We start from the raw sequence: 21806 nt of genomic DNA, 5'->3' as shown, positions 1-21806 counted from the left end.
CTGGGGTACGGAGCCCGGCTCCCAAAGCGGCCCTGTTCCCCATGAGCACCAGCACCTCTAAGAAGTGCCCCACACAGACCTGATCAGCCACCCAGATTGTCATCGGGGCCTCCAGGACTCTGCTTTCCTTATCAAAATACTTCCTTGCGTCTTCCGGGAGGGAGTGTCTGGAAGAGACAGGGTGCACCTGAATGCACTTCTCTTGTTCAAATTTTGCAAAATGACAGTGACACTGACCTGAGCTGTGCTTCAGATCACGTGAGAGCTTCAAAACACATGAAACCCACAGAATGTAAGATGATGAGATATGCCTGGCACCAGCCCCTGTGCTCACCTGCTGCAGCCCCCTCCCCTGTGCTCACCTGCAGCCCCCCTCCCCTGTGCTCACCTGCAGCCCCCCCCCATGGTCACCTGCAGCCACCCCCACCCCACCCCACCCCACTGTGCTCACCGAGGCAGGAACTTGAGCTGCGCGGAGTAGGACGACAGGGCCTGGATGTAGCCCATCTTGGGCAGCAGCTCCATGTGGGCCCTGAGCTCCTTGCACACCTCCAGCTTCAGGCGCAGGGCTGCTTTCGACCTGCAGCTCAAGGGACACAAAGGGACCCAAGACGGACACCGTGGTGTTTCATCCTCTGAGGAATGTTAGTTCTCACCACCCAGCCATCCAGGGTGCTTGGTGCACACCCAAGGCAAGCCACGCCACGCCTTGAACGCAGGAGCCAGGGTCCCCCAGCCCTGCTTTTAGAGGCTGGCTTTCCTGCACTGAAGTCTGACAAGGCTTCTTACAATTGGGCTTGGCCCTCATTGGTTCTCAGGAACCTGAGTGTTTTCTGGGAAGACCCCTACCAGGCAGGTGCTGGGTACAGGGGCCTGGAAGGCTGGGGGGTGGGGCCCTTGCCCGCCTTGGCTTCTGTCCTCCTCCCACCCAATTACAGGCTTGGGTTAGACTGGGTGCCACTCACCAACGCGCAGCACAAGCTCTGCAGGACACCAGGAAGGCCCCTAGACAGCCTGGCCTTGGTCAGTGACTGCAGCTCCCCTAAATTCTGTCCCTACTTCCAAACCAGGACCAGCCAGAAGAGCCAAGGGTGCCCACAACCAATCACGGGGAAAGCCTGCTTCTAGTCAATGTGTCCAGCTCCCAGGCCACGCCCCCACCAGACCACGCCCCCACCAGGGCTCTCCTGGACCCCCTTCTCCCAGTGAGGCTCTCCCCCTCCCCTGCTCGCCCTGAGTCGCCACCAGATCAGGCAAGGAGGCCGACCCTTCATCACAGCCCAGTTTTCCCACCCCACAAGTGGAGTGAGCTCTAAGGTACAGGAAGAAAGGCAGAGGGCTGCCCCAGCTTGGCGAGGGAGCCGCTTCCTGGTCTGCCTGGGAACTGTGGGCCATGGTCCAGAGCCTTCCAGAACTTTCTGCCTCCTCCTCAGAAAGCTGTGGGTGATCCTGCCAGCCCCATGGCTGCTGGGGCCTTTGTCAGCCATGGCCCTGAGTCCACAGCGATACAGGACAGAAGCTGGACACGGCGGGGCCCCTGCTTACCGTGAGTGGATGACGATGGAGTCCTGGTACAGCCGGTCGTACATGCATATCTTCAGGTCCACGCTGGGCCTCGGCACCCAGACCGGCACGTCAACAGCAACACCAACGGCTCGGAAATACAACTACATTTGAACGTGTGAATTCAACAACACAACCGTGTTTCCGTCAGCAAAGTACTGTTAGCACAGAACCCAGCAGGCACGCTTTTATAGCTCTTCCAAGCATGGGAGGTTGATAACTAAACAGGCCGTGCTCTGGGCTCCTGGCACTTTTCATAGTGTCCCATGGAAAAACTCCCTTTTATTATCAAAATTTTCAAACAAAGGAAGCTACAACCATAATCACTGTCATGTGCCCCTCACGCAGCTTCACAATTACCAACATTTATAGCTGTTTAAGAAAACCCGTTCATTACAGAATAATGCATCACCCAGAGAGGACACGTCATGGAACTTGCACGGCTAATACAAACGGAAGCTCAGAAGTCTCGATGGGACTGGGAAGAGAGAGCGGGGTGCGTCTCTCCCCTCCACCGTGGACCCTAGCCGTGCCTCTCCCAGTCCAACCGAGGCCGGGGCCCTGGGAGTTTGGGGCTCCTTGGTGTCCTGTAGGGGAAGCTGTGCACAGCAGCCCCTCAGACTGGGGGTGACCACCCTTTCTAGCCCGACAGCCCACAGGACTGGGTGGGGGGCACGGAAGCGGGGACTGCTCCCCTTTCTACAACCTGTAGGACTTGTGACATTAGGGACATGCGAGCCACCAGATCTTAGGCCACAGTGTTGCCAAAACGTACAACCCATTTCCGGGGGCCAGAGACAGGAAATTGGGCAGAAGAAACATAAAACGCCCAGGGAAGAGGAGTTGCCGGGAGAGTCGGGACGGTCCACGTCACTTAGAGGCCGTGCCGGGCTGGTAAACGGTTAACGAGGGCTGGGGCTGCTGCCGGGAGAGGGCCTGGGAGGTCCAGGAGCAGCCCCTCACTTCTGTCAGGTGGTGACGGGAAAGCACCTGAGCCAGCGGCCAGGCAAGCAGGTCAACAGGTGGCACAGGACATGCCAAGCTGAAGAAAGAGCCGAGACTTGGAGGACACAGGGGAAATACCAGTGGGTCCATGAAACAGACGGGCGCAGTCAGCAGCGGAAGCCCCATGTAAGGAGGAGTCCAGCCAAGACGAGAAAGAACGGAGGACCTGGGCGTGGCATGGTGACAGGGACAGGAAGGGCCAGCCTGCACTGGGGCAGCAGCCTCAGACCCTGGAGGGGAGGAGTCTACAGGTGGACAGAAGCTGGAACCTGTCACCAGGGGCCCCTCTCAAGAAGACAGGCAGGCAGGACTCAATCCAGACCCCCACCCCACCCCACGAGACTGACAGTGTGCACCCTGCTTCCAGTTGGGGGGCTCAGAGGAGAAAGGAGAGTGACCAGGGTGTTTCCTGTCCCTGTTCACCCCAGCAGGACCACCGTGGGCTAGACTGGCACTTCCTGTGACCCAAGGTCACAGCCCCTGGCGGGGCACCCTCTCCAAGCACAATGGTCACCAAGTTCTGGTTCTTGTTCCTTCCTGTCACCACTGCGGGGTCCTGTGGGGCAGTGTGGGGTCCTGTGGGGTCCTGTGGGCAGTGTGGGGTCCTGTGCGGTGATGTGGGGTCCTATGGGGTCCTGGGGGTGCTGTGGAAATTTTGGAGCAGTGTGGTGTATTGTGGGCTGTTGCATCGTTTCTTTACGGGACACACGCAGAGCAGAGGTTCTGGGTGGGGAGAAGAAGGGAGAGGAGAGGTGCTGAGCACAAATGCACGACAGCCATGGTCAGACCTGGATGGAGACAGCCACCTGCCTGGAGCCGTGGGTGTCAGCTAAGAATTCCCACGGTGGTGGGGCCAGGTGGTAGCTGGAGGAGATTCTAGTAGTTCTAATGATAGTGGAAGGAAACCCAGGCATTGAGGGCCAAGAAAGCAGGTAAATAAAAGGGGCTCCAAGTTGCATTTTGTTTTGGTCATACGACAATACTGGGGGAGCCTCACCAGGGACACAGGCCATTGTGGAGGGTTCTCCTCCTTCCAATAAGAAATAGAAAGTCATGTGGGATTTGAGGGCTGGGAAAGGGGAGGAAACCGTTCTTGGAAAGACTTTCCAAATGAAGGCATAGAACAGAATAAATAGCAACTTGATCAAACCAATGAAAACAAGAAAACTGAAAAAGAGGGAACAATATCAAAAAATAAATAGTGAACATAGACTGAGATGGAAGGAGTGAAACTATGCTGGTTATTATGCTGTGTGTACACACTACATTCTCCCACCAGAGGTGGAGAACGTGAGTCAGATTGACAGACAAAACCTGGCTCCTTGAAAGATGCAAGGTGGTAAGAAAAAAGGATGTCTATGGGGGGGGGGGGGACGGGACAAAGAGGCAATTGCCAGCCCGAGGAAAGAAGGCATGGCCTTGTTGTTATCCTCAGATCAGCTGGAATCTCGAGGTAATGTAAGCAGCAGGATAAAGAGGAAGTCTGGCTCTGGCGATAGGCACAGTTCATGATAAGAAAACAACTACAAACCCTCATGCACCAAACTACAAAGCAGCTGTAGAAAGTCCATCAGTTGGAAATGTAGGGAGAACAACTCAAAACTATAATCACAATGGAAGGTTGACATGGGGCAGGAACAGGGAGGGCACAGATAGTGTGAATAATCTAGTCACTAAACTTGTTTCCAGCTCGTGAGCTAATCCACCGTCTTCATAAGAATACATCACATTTATAAAATCAATCCTGCCTTGGGTCACAAAGAAAACTTTAACACAATAAAAAAAGAGTTTGCAGATCATAATCTCTGAGCATAACAAACTTATAAATAAATGATAAAAAAAATGAATAAAAATTTTAGCTACTTGGAAATTAAGAAAGATGTTTCTAGTGATTAAGAGCAATGGCTGTGTGTGTGTGTTGGCTACGGGTGCTAACCAGCTGCACCACCAACTAGCCATCCATGTGGGTGACCTGGGCAGCCGCCTCATGGTTGGGGGGGGGATGCAGAGCGGTGGCGACCCTGTGCCCAGAGAAGGGTCTGTGCCCCAGTGACCATGTGTGTAAAGTGGCTGTGGGACACTTACTGTAGGGCACTGCTGGTTCTTAAATATGACCTTGAACCTGGTCTGGATGGCTCCTGGGATGACCGGGGAGAAGATGATGGGCACCTTGATGGAGCTGAAGGGTCCAATCTTACCCTCTGTTATCTGCTCGGGAAACAGGGGCCGTAGAGCCAGTCAGGCTTCCTGTGTATGAAGGCACTTCCAACTGTCCCCACCATGGGATGTTTCACTGTGAGCCTCAGTGGCGGCAGGACCCACGTTCCTGGGATGTCCTCCTGGCCACACAGACACTGGTCCCAAGCCTGGCCCTGCCCTGTGAGGACTTACTGCCCAGGACCCAAGCCAAGGGGAAGAGGCCAAGGGGTGCCTGAACACCTCCCCAAATGCTCCCCCTCCCGTGTGTTCACTGCTTTCCTCAGTGACCCCCGGTCCTTGTGCGTGTACCTGCCCCCTGCCCACAACACGGGCCCGGGAGGCCCGGCACCCAGGAAACCGCCACTACTACTGCGGTCCTGGCAGACCCCAGCTTGGGACGGGGCTGGCCGGATGCAGGCCAGACTGCCAGCTGCACGGAGGCTTCAAGTCCAGTGGCCAGATAAGTCTGGTCCAGCTCTCGTCAAATGGAAGGGCCACCTGGGGGAGGTGGGTCAGCAGGTCAGAGGCTGCAGCTGGAGGAAGGTGGGCTGTGGGGCAGTGGGCCTCACTGACCTTTCCCAGTGAGATCTCCGTTGATTCCTCATTGGGGGGCATGGTCATGGTGGTGGCTGATTCTGGAAGAGAAGGGGCTTCAGATGTGAAGAATGGCCGGGCAGGGAGAGGACAGCTGTGCCCAGACCCACCTGCGATACAGTCACCCCCCACCCCGAGCCATCCTCCTGGAGCCATGGGGCCCACTGGGGAGCTGTGGTGTCAGGGCGTGACCTGGCCCCTCCATCTCCCAGATTACCTGCTGCTATGTGTGTGGGCTGCCAGCCGTGGAAGCAAGAAGCTGGGTTGGGACAGGGGGCAGGATCTGCCCAAAGCCCCAGTGAGGGGAGGTCAGGAGGGGGAGCAGAGCTGGCCCCCTGGGGGGTGCAGTGGCCTGAAGGTCAGAATCTGAGTGCAGTGAGGATGGAGACAAATTGGACAGGGTGGCAGTCAGCCTTTTGGCATTTGCTTTGAAACAGGAGGAGACTGGAAAGTGGTGTCAAAAGTGGCTCTGTGTGAAGATGAGGAACCAGCAGAAAGCGTGTCTGATGAGAATGCCAGGTGGAGAAAGAAAGACGCCAGTGCAGAGAGGGGAGGTGGCAGGAGTGTGGCCTGGGGGGAGGGGCCGGGCCCAGGGCCTGGGAGGGGGGCAGCCGGCTCCCCACGATCTGGAGGGCAGACACTGTGGGGGTGGGATCTCCCTCCTGATGCCCCCCATTTTCTAGTGACCTAGTGGAGCTAAGTCCTAAAAACTTAAACAATATTATCTTTCAACAACTTATTTTACAATCAAATTTCATAGCCTAATCTTTCACAGATACTTAGTTTTGCCTGTGTGTGTGCTGCCGGCATGTTCCAATCATCACTTCCCCACTGGTGGGCTGTGGATTCCGACTCACCCCTTATGGTTCAGGGGAGTACCTCAAGAATCAGAAAAGCCCCTGAAAGCAGATGCTGTTTCCTCTTGTCTGGGAAGGTCTATCTGTTGACTTTGCACACAGACAGACAAAACTTGATAGGAGAAGCCAAAGTCATTCTCTGGCCTCTGCATACCTGCCGGGCCGAGCTTCCATGGACAGCCCCAGGTTCAGCACCCTGGGCACCCATGTGGCCATATTATTATCCCCCAGGGGTGTGCCCCACTTCTGGGGCTGAGGTTGGAAAGGCAGCAAGCCCCCAGTTCTGGGCTCCTGCAACTTGGTGGACTTGTCACCCTGCCCAGAGGCCACGACTGTCACCTGGGCAGGGGAGGAGCAGGAAACCTTGTCTGCTTCAGGAGTAACCACTGTGACAGTCTGGACCTGAGCCTGGGGCCAGTTGCTTCATCCTGCGTGAGTGGTGGCTGGGGTCCCTTGGTGTCCTAGGGAGGAGCTGCATTAATCCGTTTGCAGGGAACATGGTGAGCTTTCATAAATTCTAGAGTCAGGCCCGTTAACGATTAGGAAAATTTTCTTTAATTGCATGTCCAGTGTTATCTTCTCCAGGCATTGGTTCCATTCCGTCAGTCATAGAGTGGATACTCACTGACTTCCTGGATGTGAGTTCAGACATATTTCAACATTTTAGAAAATTCTCAGTGAGCATTTCAGTGCCTTTTCCTGACTCCAGTAGACAAGTTCAATCTCCTAATCCTAATGGTATAGTTTGTACCATTTCTTTCATGTTTCCATCTGTCTCTTTGTCTGCATTCAGAACATTTCCTTGGGTCTATCTTCTAGTTCACTGATTTTCTCTTCAGCAGTGTCTCCTCTACAGTTTAACCCATGGATTGGGGTTCCATTTTCAATGATCATATTCTTACTTCTGGAAGTTTTATTTGGTTGATTTTCAAATCTATTTGATCTTATTCCTTTGTGATGTTTTTCAAAGTAACAAGCAGGCTCCATCTACCCCTGTGTCCTGCATTCACACCAGACATTGGTGGGATTTACAAGACCTCGGGTGAGACGGATCCACCTCTAGCAAGGCTGCCAGTAAAAGTTGTAGAAGGGTGTGGCTCCCTGTTTTGAGGCTACTTCGAAGACCAGGGGCCGTCTAATCAGTGGAGAAGGAAAAGCAGCAGAGGGGTGAAAAGGTCTGAAAATGAGATCAGAAAAAAAGAAAAGAAAAGAAAAAGGCAGGACCAACACAAGTCACAAAATAAGGTGGTAGAAACAAATGCAAATATATTGAGAGTTACAATAAATGTAAATAGACTAAATACTCTGGAAAAAGTCAAAGATTGTCACACTAGATAAACGGACCCCAAATCTTTAAGACCTCTATACTATAAACTACAAAACATTGCTGAAAACAATTAAAAAGACCTAACTAAACGGGGAGATAGCTCATGTTTATGGATTGCAAGACTCAAAATTGTTAAGATGTCATTTCTCCCCAAATTGATCTGCAGACTCAATGCTGTACCAGTACTTTCTTTCTTTTTTTTTTTTTTTTGAGATATCAAGAAGCTATTTCTAAAATTCATATGGAAATGCAAAGTACCTAAAATATCCAAAGCAAATATCTAGGAAAATAAACAACTGGGGGACTAACACTATGTGGCTTGAAGACTTAATCTAAAGCCGTAATAATCCAACAGTGTGGTACCAGCATAGTACAGACGAATGGGTCAACCCATCAGGACAGGGAGGCCAGAAATGTTACCCACACTTACAATTCACTGCTACACAGAAAACAAACTGATTTTTGACAAAGATAACGAGTCAGTCTGATGGGAAAAGGAAAGTCTTTTCAACGCACTTTGCACAAGCAGCTGGATGTCCATGTGGGAAAAAGAGCCTGGATGCACCTGACACCACCCAGCGACCTTCGCGTGGGCTGGAGACCCAGACATAAAGCATGTCCATGTCTTTCTGACCTTGGGATGGGAAAAATGTGCTGCAAAGACACACGAGGCACAAACCTTAACGGGAATGAGGGGGAGATTTGCGAACATTACAATGAAAGCTTTGGTGTAAGAAGAGCCGACGAATGGCGTAAGGAGGCTGGGAGGCAGTCCTGGCTGCACCGCTGACCAAGTGCAAGTATCCAGCATCTGAGGCCCTCGTAGGAAAAAATACAAAAAACACAAGCAACTCTATAGAAAAGTAGGTGGCAAACTGTCGGGTATCTCACACAAGAGGAAACAAAACGGAAGCACCAGGTGTGGCCAGGGCTGCTGGGCAGCACCCTGTTGGACACTGCTGGTGGAGTGTGGACGGCACCACCACGTCAAAAAAGAACTTGACAGGAGCTAATAGAAGCAAAACTACACTGGCATGTGGAGTGCACACGTGGGGACGTGTGGTCCTGCAAAACCCCAGGGCAGCCAGCGTGACCCTGACTGGAGCCACCATCTGGGGGCCGACAGTAAGGAAGGCTCACCCTCAGCGTGGACCAGCCCCATCCAGCCCCGAGCTCCACGCTGAGCACTGAACTCACAGAAGGAGGCCCCTGAGTTCACGGTCACACAAAGCCTGGAACGGGGTAAACACTGCTGCCCATTGTGGCCCCAGGAACAAGGACGGGGCACTGGAGGGAGGCAAAGAAGCGGAGACGGCGCCACACAGAGTGCCGGTACAGCAGGGACCCACGTCCTTCCGGCCATGCTCCTGTCGCAGCCGCCCTCTGTCCACAGAGTTTGGGGCAGCCCGGGCAGCTGGTGCCTCCGTGACCCGTCAGCAGCCCTGGCATTCCTGCCCTTCCCTCTCCTCCCTCCATCCCATGGCTGCTGCACCCCAGGGTCAGGGCTCCCCAATGTCCCAACAAGGACCTTCCAGGGTAGCAGGAGGACAACCCTAAGGCCAGCCTGGAGGTCCAAAGCTGGGGAGTTCCTGTGTCTCCTGCCCCTTAAACACGGATGTGGATTGAATCCCACCTCTATCAGCGTCTATGTGAATATATGGCTATTTACCATTTACTGTCACTTAAAACCATATTCCTGGAAAAATGCTGCCTGTCCAGCCTACTGGCCCCACACGGACACATCAGAGCCTGGGGGAGATGGGCAGGTGCTGGGGGCTCCAGCAGGCCGCCCTGGGCTCTCGGACCCTGCCGCCCATCTCACCTGCGGGGTGCCCCTCGTCCTGCAACCTCTGGCTGGGCATGTCCACCAGGGAGGACCCGTTGCCGTCCAGCTGCTGCTCAGAGAAACTGGAGATGACTTTTTCGTAAAAACCTCTATCGTTGTATGTGAGGGTGCTGCTCTGAAAAGAGAACAGGCCGCCTTTGCTTGCGGTTTCAGTCCGCCTCTCCCACCCGACAGCCCAGACCTGATGGCTGGGATGGCTCCACACCGATGGTGTGGAGACCCCCATCCCGTCCTTCTCTGGGGAGACCCGTCCTTGTGCCTGGGGCCACAATGGGCAGCACCCATGGTTTTCAGGCCACTTGCCTCCAAGCTGGGACTTTCGAGGCCACCAGTGGGGGTCGGGTGGGGGTGGGTGGCCTGGGGCTCTCAGGCCTAGAGCTCTTGGCCACTGTTTTGTCACCACACGCTCGAGACGGGACAGTGTGCTGCTGCCACTGTGCCTGTGGCTTGGTGGCCCCATGTCCTCCTTAGAGACCAATGTCTCTATGTGGACTGACCAGGACGACCCGCTTCCCAGCCCCACAGGGGCCACCCCTTGGCATCATCACTCATGTCACTCTTGGGACTGTGTCCTGGGGCGGCCACACCCTTGCTCAGAAGCCGTGGTCAACACTCACAATTTTCCTGACCGACGGGGAGGTGTCCATGTCACGGGCCTCTGATGCCGGCAGAAACTTGAATGTGGTGCCCAAGCCCCCGACGTTGGTCAGTGTGATGACGCGGGATGCTGTCTCCCCCACCACGTAGCTGCCAAAGTCGATGAGCTCCTTGTCAAGGGACAGCTGCCAGCGGACCGTGAGTGAACAGGGTGACTGATGCGCCAGGTCCACAGCAAAGCCCCCTCCCCCCTGTCACCACAGCCCCGAGGGCACGCCCTGCCCTTCCACTTGCTCGGGGGTGTGGCTGTATCTGGCTGCAGGCGAGAGCGGCAGGGCCTCTGCACACCCAGGGACACAACCCTCACCGTAGAAAACCGCAGCCTGTGACCATGGAGAGCACCTGAATCCCATTTCTAAAACATGAAGCTAAAGAGAATGAGCTGTCGAGCCCTGAAAGGACGTGGAGGAGCCTTAGTGCCTGTCGCTGAGTGAGAGAAGCCAGTCTGAGAAGGCTACATGCTGTGTGGTTCCAACTGTGACACTCTGGAAACGGTACAACTAAGGCGGTAAAGGATCAGTGGTTGAATATTAATAAAAGGTCAACACAGCGAGAAGATATAACAATTATACACATTTACGCACCTAATGACAGACCATTAAAATACATGAAGCAAAACCAGACCGAGCTGAAGGGAGGAACAGACAGCTCTACAACACTCCTCTCACAAGACTGGACAGCACCCTAGACAGGAGATGAGTAAGGACACGGACGGCCTGGACAACCCTCAGCCCAACGCCATCCAGCAGACAGACACAGAGCACAGTACCCCTAACACCCTTCTCAGGGGCACACGGCACATTTTCCAGGAGAGACCACTAAGAGGCCTCAAATTAACTCTCAATAGACTAAAAAGATGGATCTCATGCAAAGTACCTTCTCCGACCACAGCAGGAGGAAGTCGGACATCAGTAACAGAAGGAAAACTGGACAATTCACGAAATGGTAAAAACTAACACACCTTAAACAACCAACGGATCAAAGAAGAAATCACAAGAGAAATAAAAACATACTTAGAGACAAATGAAAACGAGACACAACACACCAAAACTTACAGGGTGCAGAGAAAACGGGGCTAGCAAATGTGAATGCAGACATTAAAAACAAGAAACATCTCAGGTCAGCAACCTAACTTTACAACTTAAAGAACTAGGAAAAGAAGAAAAAACTAAACCAAAGCTACCAGAGGAAGGACATAATACAGATTAGAGCAAAAAGAAACGAAATAGGCCACAGAAAAACAATAGAGAAAATCAATGAAAAGATCAACAAAATTGACAAGCCTTTAGCTAGATGGACTGAGGAAAAAAGACTCACGTTACTAAAATCAGAAAGTGTGTATGCATGTGGGTGTGAGTGTGTGTGGATGAGTGAGTGCATTGTGTGGTGTGTGTGTGAGTGTGTGATGTGAATGTGTGTATAGGGTAGGTGGGCAGATGACCCGTCTCCTAGTTGTGGGTCACCAGACTTTGAGAAGCCACAAGGAGACAGGATGGGAGGGCCGCCCCTCCAGACAAGCTGAGCTGGACGCAGTGCCCGGTGGCCCTGGGTGCTGCACTGGGAGGGGGCTGACGTGTGTGGCTGAGAAAAAAGCACAGGTGCATGTCTGGTGGCGGGGGGCTGCACTGGGGCCCTCTGGGCATCCTCCCCTCTTCCCGTTCCTGATGGAGCCCCTGAGATTCAGCTGGACACAGAGCAGCCCTGGATAAACTACTTCCTGCCCTTCAAAAGTGAGCGAGAAATTAAGACAGTCCCAGATAAACAAAAGCTGAGGAGGTCGTGGCCACCAGACCTGCCCTGTGGACATGCTCAGGGAGCCTGCAGGGGGAGACAAGAGGCAGTGTGAAGAAGTAACCATCTCAGAAAAGCAAGCAGCTGGCAGCTGTGGAAGTCGGTGTTACTGTAACACGTTTGCCACCCCACGTTGTTTCCTACATGACTGAGAGACTAACACACTTTTGAAAACTGTTAGCTTATGTCACTGGACACACAAGTTATAAAGATGTCTTTCTGTGACGCCGAAAACTGAAAGGGGTGGGACGGGGCTGTGTGGAGCGGAGGTTCTGCAGCCACTGAGGTTACACCGCTACGTAGAAATCCGAATTGGAGAGTGATAACTTCAGGACGTTACGAGTAATCTCCACGGTCACCACAAAGAAAACAGACACAGAAGACACATGAAGGGCAATGAGAAAGGAACCTAAATATTTCCCTACACAGAACTCAAGCAAACATGAAAGGAGACAGTAACGCAGGAAATGAGAGACAAGGAAAGCTGAGCGGCTCAGGGAAACCAAGTGGCACAATGACAGACGCGTGGCTCTTGTCTCAATCAGCCTTGAGAAGGAAGGAGACTGTGGCATTTGCTGCAGCAAGGATGGACTCTGAGGACATCGTGCCTGTCACAAAAGAACAAACACTGTGCCACTTATACAAGAGAAGGCACTTAGCAGACAGCGGTGCCAGGGGCTGCGGGAGGGGCTGGGAGCGAGTGTCTAATAGGGGCAGTTTCCATTCTGCAAAATGAAACGAGTCTGCAGTGGGTGGTGGCGACGGCCGTGTGATGGCACCAAGCTGGGGACTCAGAAATGGCTAAGTCAGTAAGTTCTGTGCTGTGTATATTTTACCACAATGAAAAGCTGAGGAAGAAAAAAGGAGACTGAAGAACGTAATAATGAAACACAATGTGTGATCTTAATTGTATCCTACCTAAGAAAGTAACAGTTATAACAGGAGGTTTGGGGACAGTTGGGCACATTTGAACATGGGCTGGGTAACAGGTGATGATTAGGGATGTCAGTTTCCTTAGTGGAGAACGTCAGACTGTGCGGTCCCGTCCCACACCCTGTGGTCTTGCTCTGCAGCATTGCACTCGCGTGGGGCAGTGACTCTGCCCCAGTGATGGAGGGATTGCCCCGTGACTTGCTCTGTGAGATGAGGAAGGCCGATGTGGGCTCCCGTTGTCTGAGCAGCTCATGCTGGGGAAGCTGCTGCCTCAGAAGCCGGCAGCCATCCCCTCCCCCAGCTCACCTGCAGCCGGACACAGAGCTGCCCAGACAAGCCTCGCCTGGATCAGACAAACCAGAGCTGACCTGCACACCTGTGACCGTGGGACACAAGCTGGTTGCTGGTACAAGCTGTGAATTTAGGAGCCATCTGATAGCAGCATCGTGTGGTAAGTGTGAGCAGTCCAATTAGAGGACTACGAAGTGGTGGTTTCTAGAGGAGAATGTCGTCGTCTTACAAGGGGTGTGAGTACCGTGAAATGGCTAATTTACTCGGGAGTGGATTGGCCACAGGAGGCAGGACAGCAGCCGAAGCAAATACTGACAACAGTCTAGGTGGTGGGTGTGCAGTGCCCACGGGAGCCTGCCCTCTGCTTCTCACTGGAAGTGCTGGAAGTGCTGTACGCAGGAAAAGGGACTGCAAGACAAGAGAAGGAGGTGCCAAAGGAACGGGGGAAATTCGCGAAGCGTGTGCGAACGTCGAAAACACATGAAGAACCGTTCAACCCCATAACAAAACCAGCAATCCAAAATAAAAACGGGCGGGGACCTGAACGGACATTTCTCCCAAGAGGACACACAGACGTCCACAGGTCCATGAAAAGATGCTCAACGCCACGAATCACCAGGGAGACGCAATCAGAACCACAGTGAGAGCCCACCTCACTCCTGTCAGAATGGCATCACCAATAAATCAACAAACAACGGGTATTGGCGAGGACGTGGAGAAAAGGGGACCCTTGTGCGCTGCTGGTGGGGTTGCAGATTGGTGCACCACTATGGGAATCAGTATGCAGGTTCCTCAAGAAAGTATTAACAAAAATAAGGCTGGCCGGCCCGGTGGCTCAGGCAGTTGGAGCCCCGTGCTCCTAATGCTAAGGTCACCGGTTCGATTCCCACATGGGCCAGTGAGCTGCACCCTCCACAGTTAAGATTGTGAACAACAGCTCTCCCTGGAGCTGGGCTGTTGTGAGCAGCCAGAGGTTGGCATGTGCGGCCGTGGGCTACTGTGTGCTGCCAGGAGTGGCCGGTGGCCAGTGTGAGTGGCCGGCAGCCGGCGAGAGCTGCCGTGAGCTGCTGTGAGAGGCTGACCGATGACTGGCGACCAACTGCCTCAGCCGGGGGAGCGCAAGGCTCCTAATATCATCATGGGCCAGGGAGCTGGGTCCTACACAACTAGACTGAGAAACAACGGCTTGAACCGGAGTGGTGGGGGGGAGGCGGAAGAAAGGGGAAAAAAATCATTATTAAAAAATTAATAAATAAAGCTGCCATATGACCCAGCAATTCCACAAATGGGTGTTTATCCAGAGGAAATGAAATCGATTGTCTTCAAGACATGTCTGTACCCCCATGTTCACTGCAGTGTTGTTTCCAATGGCCAAGACATGGACAGCACCTAACTGCCCATTGGCAGACGACTGGATAAGGAAAATGTGGCACGTACATACCATGGAATGTACTGAGTGGAGTGAGAAAAGTCCGACAGAGGATGACAAAACCATGTCAGGATGACAAAATCCCGCTGTAGGTAGCATCTCAACCACGGGACTCACATACAGAGAACAAGTTGGTCATTGCTGGAGGTGGGTGGGGTGGGCAACTTGAGTGAAAGGGGTCAAAAGGCACAAACTTCCAGTTACAAGATAAATAAGTTCTGGGGCTGTGATGCACGGCATGGTGACTGCAGTTAAAAGAAAATCAGAGGACACCACAGAGCTGCAGAGAAGGCCAGAGCGTCCCCTCTGACTGGGGCCTGCAGTCTGGGCTGTGCCCTCGGAAGGATTTGTTGCATTTACTGGGGACCTGAGCTCGGCTGGGACGGAAGCCTGGTGGAGACCTGGCCCTGGTCCCTACATCCTCACTCCAGGACGCACACCCCAAAACAAGGTTCCCAACAGGGACAGCCCGAAAAATGCCGGCTCAGGCGTTGCGTCTTGGAACTTACAGAACATTTCTTTGTTGAACACTTCAGTGGGACAGAAAATCTGCCAGTCTGAGCCAGAAACAAGACACTTCCTTCCAGATCTTTGTTTATCTAAAAAAAAAAGGAACAACTCCACCACCATGAACATTTGTAACTTTACCCAGTGACACACGCAATGTCTATGCAACTATGGCCTGGGCCTGGGCCCACCTGCCACCTGCCAAGCTCTGGTGGCCCCAGAGGGAGGGGTCAGTAGAATGTGGCCAGGCGGGTGGCACACCAACCGGCAGGGCCTGTGGGAACCCTAACACACCATTCAGACCTAAGGGCACACACAGGTCACACCTGCCAGCTACCTGTGAATAACACAGCAAACGAGAGGCCATGCGTCCCAGAGCCCGAGGAGCAGCAGGGACCCAATGTCACCTGCTCACAATAGTGAGAAAAGTCCCCTTTTACATTCTCCGGTTTGGAACTGAGACACTCACCATGGGCTTGAAGGTGACGAGCACTTCGCAGGACATCCCGGCTGACATGGGACCAGGTGGGAAGAAACTGAGGGCACAGAGGTGATCAGCACACACGTGACCACATCTCCACAGAAGGGGGCCAATCGTGCAGCAAGGATGACACGGCCGGCCGTTGCTCCCTCCCTCCCACCTGTCCTGGGGTCCAGTGACCTGCTGTCCCCAGTACCAGCTCACAGGAGGTGCTCAAGTGACATCTGAATGTCTGCTGAGTAAGTGAATGGATGAGTGAAGGGAGGGAAGGAGGAAGGAAAGAAGGGAGGGAGGAAGGAAGACTGGGAAGGAGGGAGGGAAAGAGGAAAGGAGGAAGGATAGAAGGGAGGAAAGAAAAGAGGGAGGGAGGGAAGGAGGGAGGGATGGAGGGACGAAGGAAGGAGGCAGGAGAAAAGTCCCCAGGGGCCAACTCCAGAGGGGTGAGCAGCGGCCACGGTTGCCCTGGGGATGTGCTAGGCCTGGAACCAAGGACCCAGGGTTTTGATACCAGTGTGAGTGGTGGGAGCCAGCTACGGAGCTGGAACTGAGCCCCACTTTTAGCGAAAGATCCAGAGACAGGGCCCAGCCTCCAGGGAGACTCAGGGTGCCTGAGGGACTTGGTGTGGAGCCGGGTGACTGAAGGAGCTCCCCAGAGAATTTCTAGCACGAGCTCTGAATCCTCAGACCTGGATGCACGTGAGTTCTAAGCGGGCCTGAGAAAAGCAGTGCACACAGGACAGCAGTGGCACACAGGACACCAAAGACGGGACCCCGAGGACAGCCAGGTAACGCAGAAGGGCAGGCCGGGCCAGTGACATCCTCGGGGAGCCATGGCATGAGCGCGCCTGGACCCGCCACAGAGATGCCCGCCCACCCGCCCACTCACTCAACGTGGATAAAGTCCCTGAGGTGCTGCTCCACGCCCACCAGCTTGCAGTAGTTAATCGTGTAGGTGGCATTGACCAACGTGACCTTCTCCTTGTATACCTTGCCAATGTCAAAGTCCTAGGAAGCCAGAGATTGTCATTCAGAGCTTCCTGGTGGCCTCTTCAGCATGTGCCCGAGGGGGGCGCCCCCTCACATGCCGCCCGGAAGAGGGACGGTCATGCAGTGATAAGCGTGATGGCCTGATGGCCGTTCCACAAGAGGGGACACTTCCCAGGCTGCCTGTCTATGAGGGGAGCAGGGCGAGGGGGCCTGGCTTGTAGGAGCCGCCCCAGAGGACCACAGTGGGAGCGGGCCAGGAGGGCTCCAGGCGTCGGGTCCAGGGCTGGCGTGACACCCCAAGAGCCCAGCAGCCTCCCCTCCTGCAGAGACCTATGAGCACCCATGTCCCCGCTGTGCTCATTCTCACTCATCGCTACAGGCCACTCTGAAGCCACACCCCTTCCTGCCGAGGCCTCCTGGGGCTGGTGTGTGACCCTCCAAGGGGAGGAGCATGGTCACCCCCAGCCGCAGGCGAGATCACTGGTGCTGTGTCCCCCTCGTGACCCGGGACCCCCATGGGCTCACCTTGAAGTGGATGAGCTTGGGCTTGCTGTTGAAGGGGCAGCCTTTGAATTCGCGCCCTGACACCACCTGCTTGTGGGTCACACCGTCTCGCAGCCGCTCCACCGTGCGCGCCAGGATGCCCTTCTCCATTTTCGTCCCGCCCACGGGCTTCCGGTCCACATCCTCTCCGGGCACCTGGGGACCCACAGGGACAGTGGCTGTGCTCCAGGGCAGGGCCGACCGAGCGTGGGGCTCCCTGCCTAGGGTCCTGGGGTGCTCAGGGCGACAGGTGCTAACAGCACAGCCAGGCAAGGTGGCCAGGGTGGAGGGACACACAGGCCTAGGGACACGCCACGTCCAGCGGGTCACTAGAGAGCTCCACAGATTTCCGTAAAATAATGGCAGAGTGGGAGTTTTCTACACTTTAAAATCAGGCCAAAAAAATGTTTTTGAGAAGTTTTATAGGAAACATTTTCTCAAGTGGCACAAATGGAGGAGCCTCCCTGACACGGTAACTGAGGGCAGTCCAGGATTTTCCTCTCTGAAGGTCTGTGCAGTCTGTCTGGGGCCCTGGTCCAGGTCCGAGATGCTGACGCAGGGCCAAGAAGCTGGGTGTCCTGCTGTCGCTCTCCCGGGTGGGAGGCCCACGGCCTGATGATCTGTGGTCTGGTGCCCACCGCCCTCCCTCAGGCCAGTGACCAGCAGAAGCAACATGGACTGGCCCTTAGAGCAAGGGAACCAATTTGTGCACAGACCAAGGACAGTGATGACCACCCAGGGGGTGGCCTGGCTTTGGCTGGCCGGGCGGTGTCACAGCCACAGATGGTGGCAGCTCCCTGGAGTACCGCAGACACTCACTAATTTCTCGACTCATTGAGCTGTGCCGCTCTCTTAGAATCAGGATGACCAGTGCTCTGGACAGTGTGTATTTTTTGAAAAAGGCTGTCAAAGAAGGTTTTCAACTTGTGCCTTTTTCTGGAAATATATTCCCTAAGACTAAGCAGAACAATTCAGAATCGTCCCAACCCTTGAGCCTCTTGACTGCGTCCCTCTGTGTGTGCCTGACCACTGAGGCCCAGTGACCGGGAGCAAGTTGGGGGAAGCTGGGGGTGGTGTGCACATCGGTTCTCAGGGAGGCTCTGGAAGGGGAGAAAGGAGAGAAGCTTGGAGGAGGGCAGCAGCTGGGCAGCTGGCCAGTGGCGGCTGGCCGGTGTGGAGGGCGTGGGAGGCTGGAAGCAGCAGGGGCACTGGGGGGTCCTCAGAGCAGCAGACAGGTCGCCGGGATAGGGGTAGCGGGGGGGGGGGGCAGCGGACACTCGGGAGATGAACACGGATGAAAAGACACAGCCCGGTGTCCAACTAGGAGCGATTTAAAAGTACAAAAGGGGGCTGTGCCAGCCTGGTGGCTCCAGGTGGTTGGAGTGCGGTGCTCCTAATGTGGAGGCCACCGGTTTGATTCCCACATGGGCCAGTGAGCTGCGCCCTCTACAGCTAAGATTGTGAACAACGGCTCTCCCTGGAGCTGGGCTGCCGTGAGCAGCCGGAGGCCGACGTGAGGGGCCACGGGCTACTGTGTGCCACTGTGAGTGGCCGGCAGCCATTGTGAGCAGCTCGCAGCTGGTGAGATCTGCTGTGAGCGGTCAACCGATGACCGGCGACCGACTGCCTCAGCCGGGGGAGCGCAAGGCTCATAACACCAGCATGGGCCAGGGAGCTGTGTCCTACACAACTAGACTGAGAAACAACAGCTTGAACCAAAGTGGGGGGGGGGGCGGGGGAAGAAGAGGGGGAAAATCATCTGTTGATGGACCTTTACAAAATAAAAAGTACGAAAGGGTTACCTGGCACGACTTATAGCTTTCATTCCAAAGGCCAGAGATTTCCGGCTCAGCCAGTGTTTCGTCCTCCCAGTTGGCGTTCCCAGGGTCCCCCTGGACAGACTCGCAGGAGATACATTTCAGTAGCTGAGAGTTTTCTGGGTGTGTAAAACTGTCGTTCTCCTGTGGCCAGGGAGAGGAATGCAGTAGCTAATTATAGAAATTGGGGACACGCACATCAGCAAGGAACGGCGAGTCGTGGGAACCCCGGCCGGCTCTGCTCCTCCACTCTGTCCTATGCACTGGAGCGCATGCTGCTTTGTAACTGTTTCCATTTAAAATTTAAGTGTCTTTGTAGGTCGCGACCCATTTTTCTCCAGTGCCCACACAGGAGCGCGTGGACCGGCTAATTCGGGGCGAGCGGTCATCCTTTTTATGGCCCTTAGCTGCTCACCGCTTCTGCTTTTCCCTGATAAAAACCACACCTGGGAAAGCCCTCATGGTTATCAGGACAGTGAGACACTGGGTGGCCCACGGGGGACATGGGACGCATTTGGGGCTGCGTGGCTGTGAGTGTGAGAAGTGCTCCCCGGGAAGCACTCTGCACCTGGAGGGGGGCAGGGGCGGCTCCTGGGGCAGCTGGTCAGAGCCTGGGGGAGAGGACGGAGAGGACGAGGCAGCTGTGCATCAGCTCAGCCCCGGGCCTGGGAAACAAGACCTAAAACGCACTTGGAGCAGAGTGAAGACCCCACAGTGGCCAGAAGTAACCTGAGGGGTGCTGCTGGCAGCTCATTTGTCAGGAGCCAGTGACCATGGCCTTCAGGTGTTGGGGTCACAGCCCAGAAGCAGAGGTGCCAAGCCAGGCTCAGAAGCAGATCCTGACGTCTCTGCCCCACACCCTCAGGGAGAGGTAAACAAGTCACCTACCCAGGCACAGAGCCCGCCCGCAGAATGAATGAATGAATGAATAAATGAATGAGAGGAAAGCTGCCCATCTCTAGGGGTGGTTAAGAGTCTTTGGCACCAGGTGATAACATGCATGTGGAGTGAACGGTGCCCAAATCTGCCCCTGGCCCGTGACTGACCTTCAGTCTTGGCCTGGCTTTGTCAACTAGGGACAGGTAAGGTGACCTGAGCCAGTCTCCTTGCAGGGGACACCATGGCTGTGGGCTTCCCTACTACAGAGGCGTGCCCAAGGGATGGCTCCTGTGGCAGATGAGGCACAGTGACCTGGGTCTCGCCCCTGGCACCTGAGCCAGCACGTGGGAGAGGTCAGCTCCAAGGTGGAGCCCGACGCTGTCCTGAGTCCCTCAGAGGGAATCATGGGGACATCAGAACACACACAGCCACAAGTGGGGCCACCTGACAGGGCCACAAGGCCATGGCAACCACCCTCATGAAGAACACATGGAGAACCGGGAAAAAGAGGTGTTTCTTGCTTCTGGGTTCTAGTTGGGGAGATTTAGGCATCGACTTGAAGTCCGGCCCCCATGACCCCCCCCTGGGACCCCTGTGCCTGAGGCCCCTCTGCTCCCTGAGAGGGGCGGGAATTTGGAGGGCTCACCGCTGGGGAGCAGGGAGCGGCTGTGGCGGTCTTCCCTTGGCAGACCTGGGCGATGTAGCCCCAGGTCCTGTCCCTCAGGGTCAGCCTGTCCGCAGGTTTGGCTGGAGAAAGCGGCTTCCTCTTCCTGCTCTCCTCCTCAGCCTCCTCTTTCAAAATCCGACTCACAATCTCATGCTTTCTGAGCTTCTGCTTGTCCTCGAAGGTGCTGGGGGAAATGCCAACAGCTGCCATGCATGTCGCCCCCACCGGGAGCTGGGCAGCACCAGTCCTCCCCCAGGAGCACAGGTGCAGCTCAGCCGGTCCTGGCGTGGGCCCCAGGCTCCCGGGAGGGGGCAGGTGGTTGGTTCCCAGGAGGGCTGCCAAGCTGGGCCCCAGGACTTGAACCCCCAGCCCTGTCCAGTTCACACAATAAACCTTGACTCCCCCGCCTCTGGTTTCCAGGCTGGCAGCCGGGGTTCCCTCACTGAGGTACAAACCAAGGGAGCAACAGGGCTTGAGGCCATTCATTCATTCATTCCAGCTGCTCCTTGCTGTTGCCTCCTATGTGCCAGGCCTGCACCAAACTAAGGGACTTGGATGGGCAGAGCTGCCCCTGGGAACCCCCACCAAGGTGGGGTGATGGCAGAACTCTGGAAGTGACACTCGGGGCACCACAACTCCCAGAGGAGAGGACCAGGAGGCCACACCTAGGCAGATCCTAACCGCAGCATGATAGGGGACGCGGGGTTAGGGGCTGGGAGTGGGGAAAGGACCGGCCCTCCAGGGCACAAACCTCAGGAAGCCACTCCTGCAAGGACACCATGAGGTGGGAGGCCCAGGGGGACCCTCACATCTCAGTGTGGGGCGCAGCCTGGGGAGCTGTGTATGGGGACCTCACAGGGCCAAAGGGGGTCTCAGGGTTAATGACGGGGGAGCAGGCTGCACTGAGAAGGCAGCACTGAGTGCTGGTTTGGGGGAGATCAGAAAGTGGTGCCCGGGAGGGCTGTGCATTAAGGATGAGCCCAGGCGGCTGGCAGCCCCCAGGAGGGGACAGGAGAGCCCGCAGTGTGGGCCTGGGAGGAGCTCCTGAGAGACCAGGCCAGGAACCCGAGGGGGAGGGGCCGTGCCAGGGTGGGGACAGGGGCACAGGGCTGTGCTCTGAGGCCCAGGAGCGTCCTGCCTGCTGGGGTGTGGAGGGAGGGGCTTGGCAGGAATGGAGGGGGCATGGGCTGGAGCCCCATTCCTGTCCCACAGGCCCCATCCTCAAGGGGGAGGCTGAGGGAGAGACAGCACCACCCAAGGCCCTCACCGCTTCTGGGCCTCCAGCTCCTGGCGCCGGCGTTGATGGAAAAGGTGCTTGAAAGCGTCTCCACCATGGGCCAGAATCGCCTCCTTCTCGGCCTGGGCTTTCTGCTCAGCCAGCTCTGCCTTGACCTGGCCCCATGCTTGAAATTTCCGGAGCGTTTCCTTGGGAA

At 55.4% G+C, this 21806-nt stretch overlaps 1 protein-coding gene across 6 annotated transcripts in view; it reads right to left on the bottom strand.

Annotated features, from left to right (window-relative positions):
* CFAP74 (cilia and flagella associated protein 74) overlaps positions 1 to 21806 on the bottom strand; it is a 57683-nt gene that overhangs the window by 15837 nt on the left and 20040 nt on the right. For 4 of the 6 annotated variants that reach the window (XM_074334265.1, XM_074334262.1, XM_074334264.1 and 1 more), the window contains exons 10-23: positions 21641 to 21798; positions 20353 to 20557; positions 18813 to 18971; positions 16993 to 17166; positions 16367 to 16485; positions 15469 to 15535; positions 15002 to 15091; positions 10009 to 10173; positions 9368 to 9506; positions 5341 to 5402; positions 4654 to 4779; positions 1546 to 1667; positions 452 to 580; positions 80 to 167 (exon numbers count right to left, since the gene is read on the bottom strand). In XM_074334265.1, the coding sequence (XP_074190366.1) occupies positions 80 to 167; positions 452 to 580; positions 1546 to 1667; positions 4654 to 4779; positions 5341 to 5402; positions 9368 to 9506; positions 10009 to 10173; positions 15002 to 15091; positions 15469 to 15535; positions 16367 to 16485; positions 16993 to 17166; positions 18813 to 18971; positions 20353 to 20557; positions 21641 to 21798 (1803 nt within the window). The remainder of the gene's footprint in view (positions 1 to 79; positions 168 to 451; positions 581 to 1545; positions 1668 to 4653; positions 4780 to 5340; positions 5403 to 9367; positions 9507 to 10008; positions 10174 to 15001; positions 15092 to 15468; positions 15536 to 16366; positions 16486 to 16992; positions 17167 to 18812; positions 18972 to 20352; positions 20558 to 21640; positions 21799 to 21806) is intronic. The other 2 variants (XM_074334263.1, XM_019712108.2) reach the window with 1 other exon arrangement.

Source organism: Rhinolophus sinicus, linkage group LG06, assembly GCF_036562045.2.
Source record: "Rhinolophus sinicus isolate RSC01 linkage group LG06, ASM3656204v1, whole genome shotgun sequence".
NCBI classification, from domain to species: domain Eukaryota; kingdom Metazoa; phylum Chordata; class Mammalia; order Chiroptera; family Rhinolophidae; genus Rhinolophus; species Rhinolophus sinicus.
The sequence above is the reverse complement of the archived record's forward strand: the minus strand, read 5'-3'. Positions and strand labels throughout refer to the sequence as shown.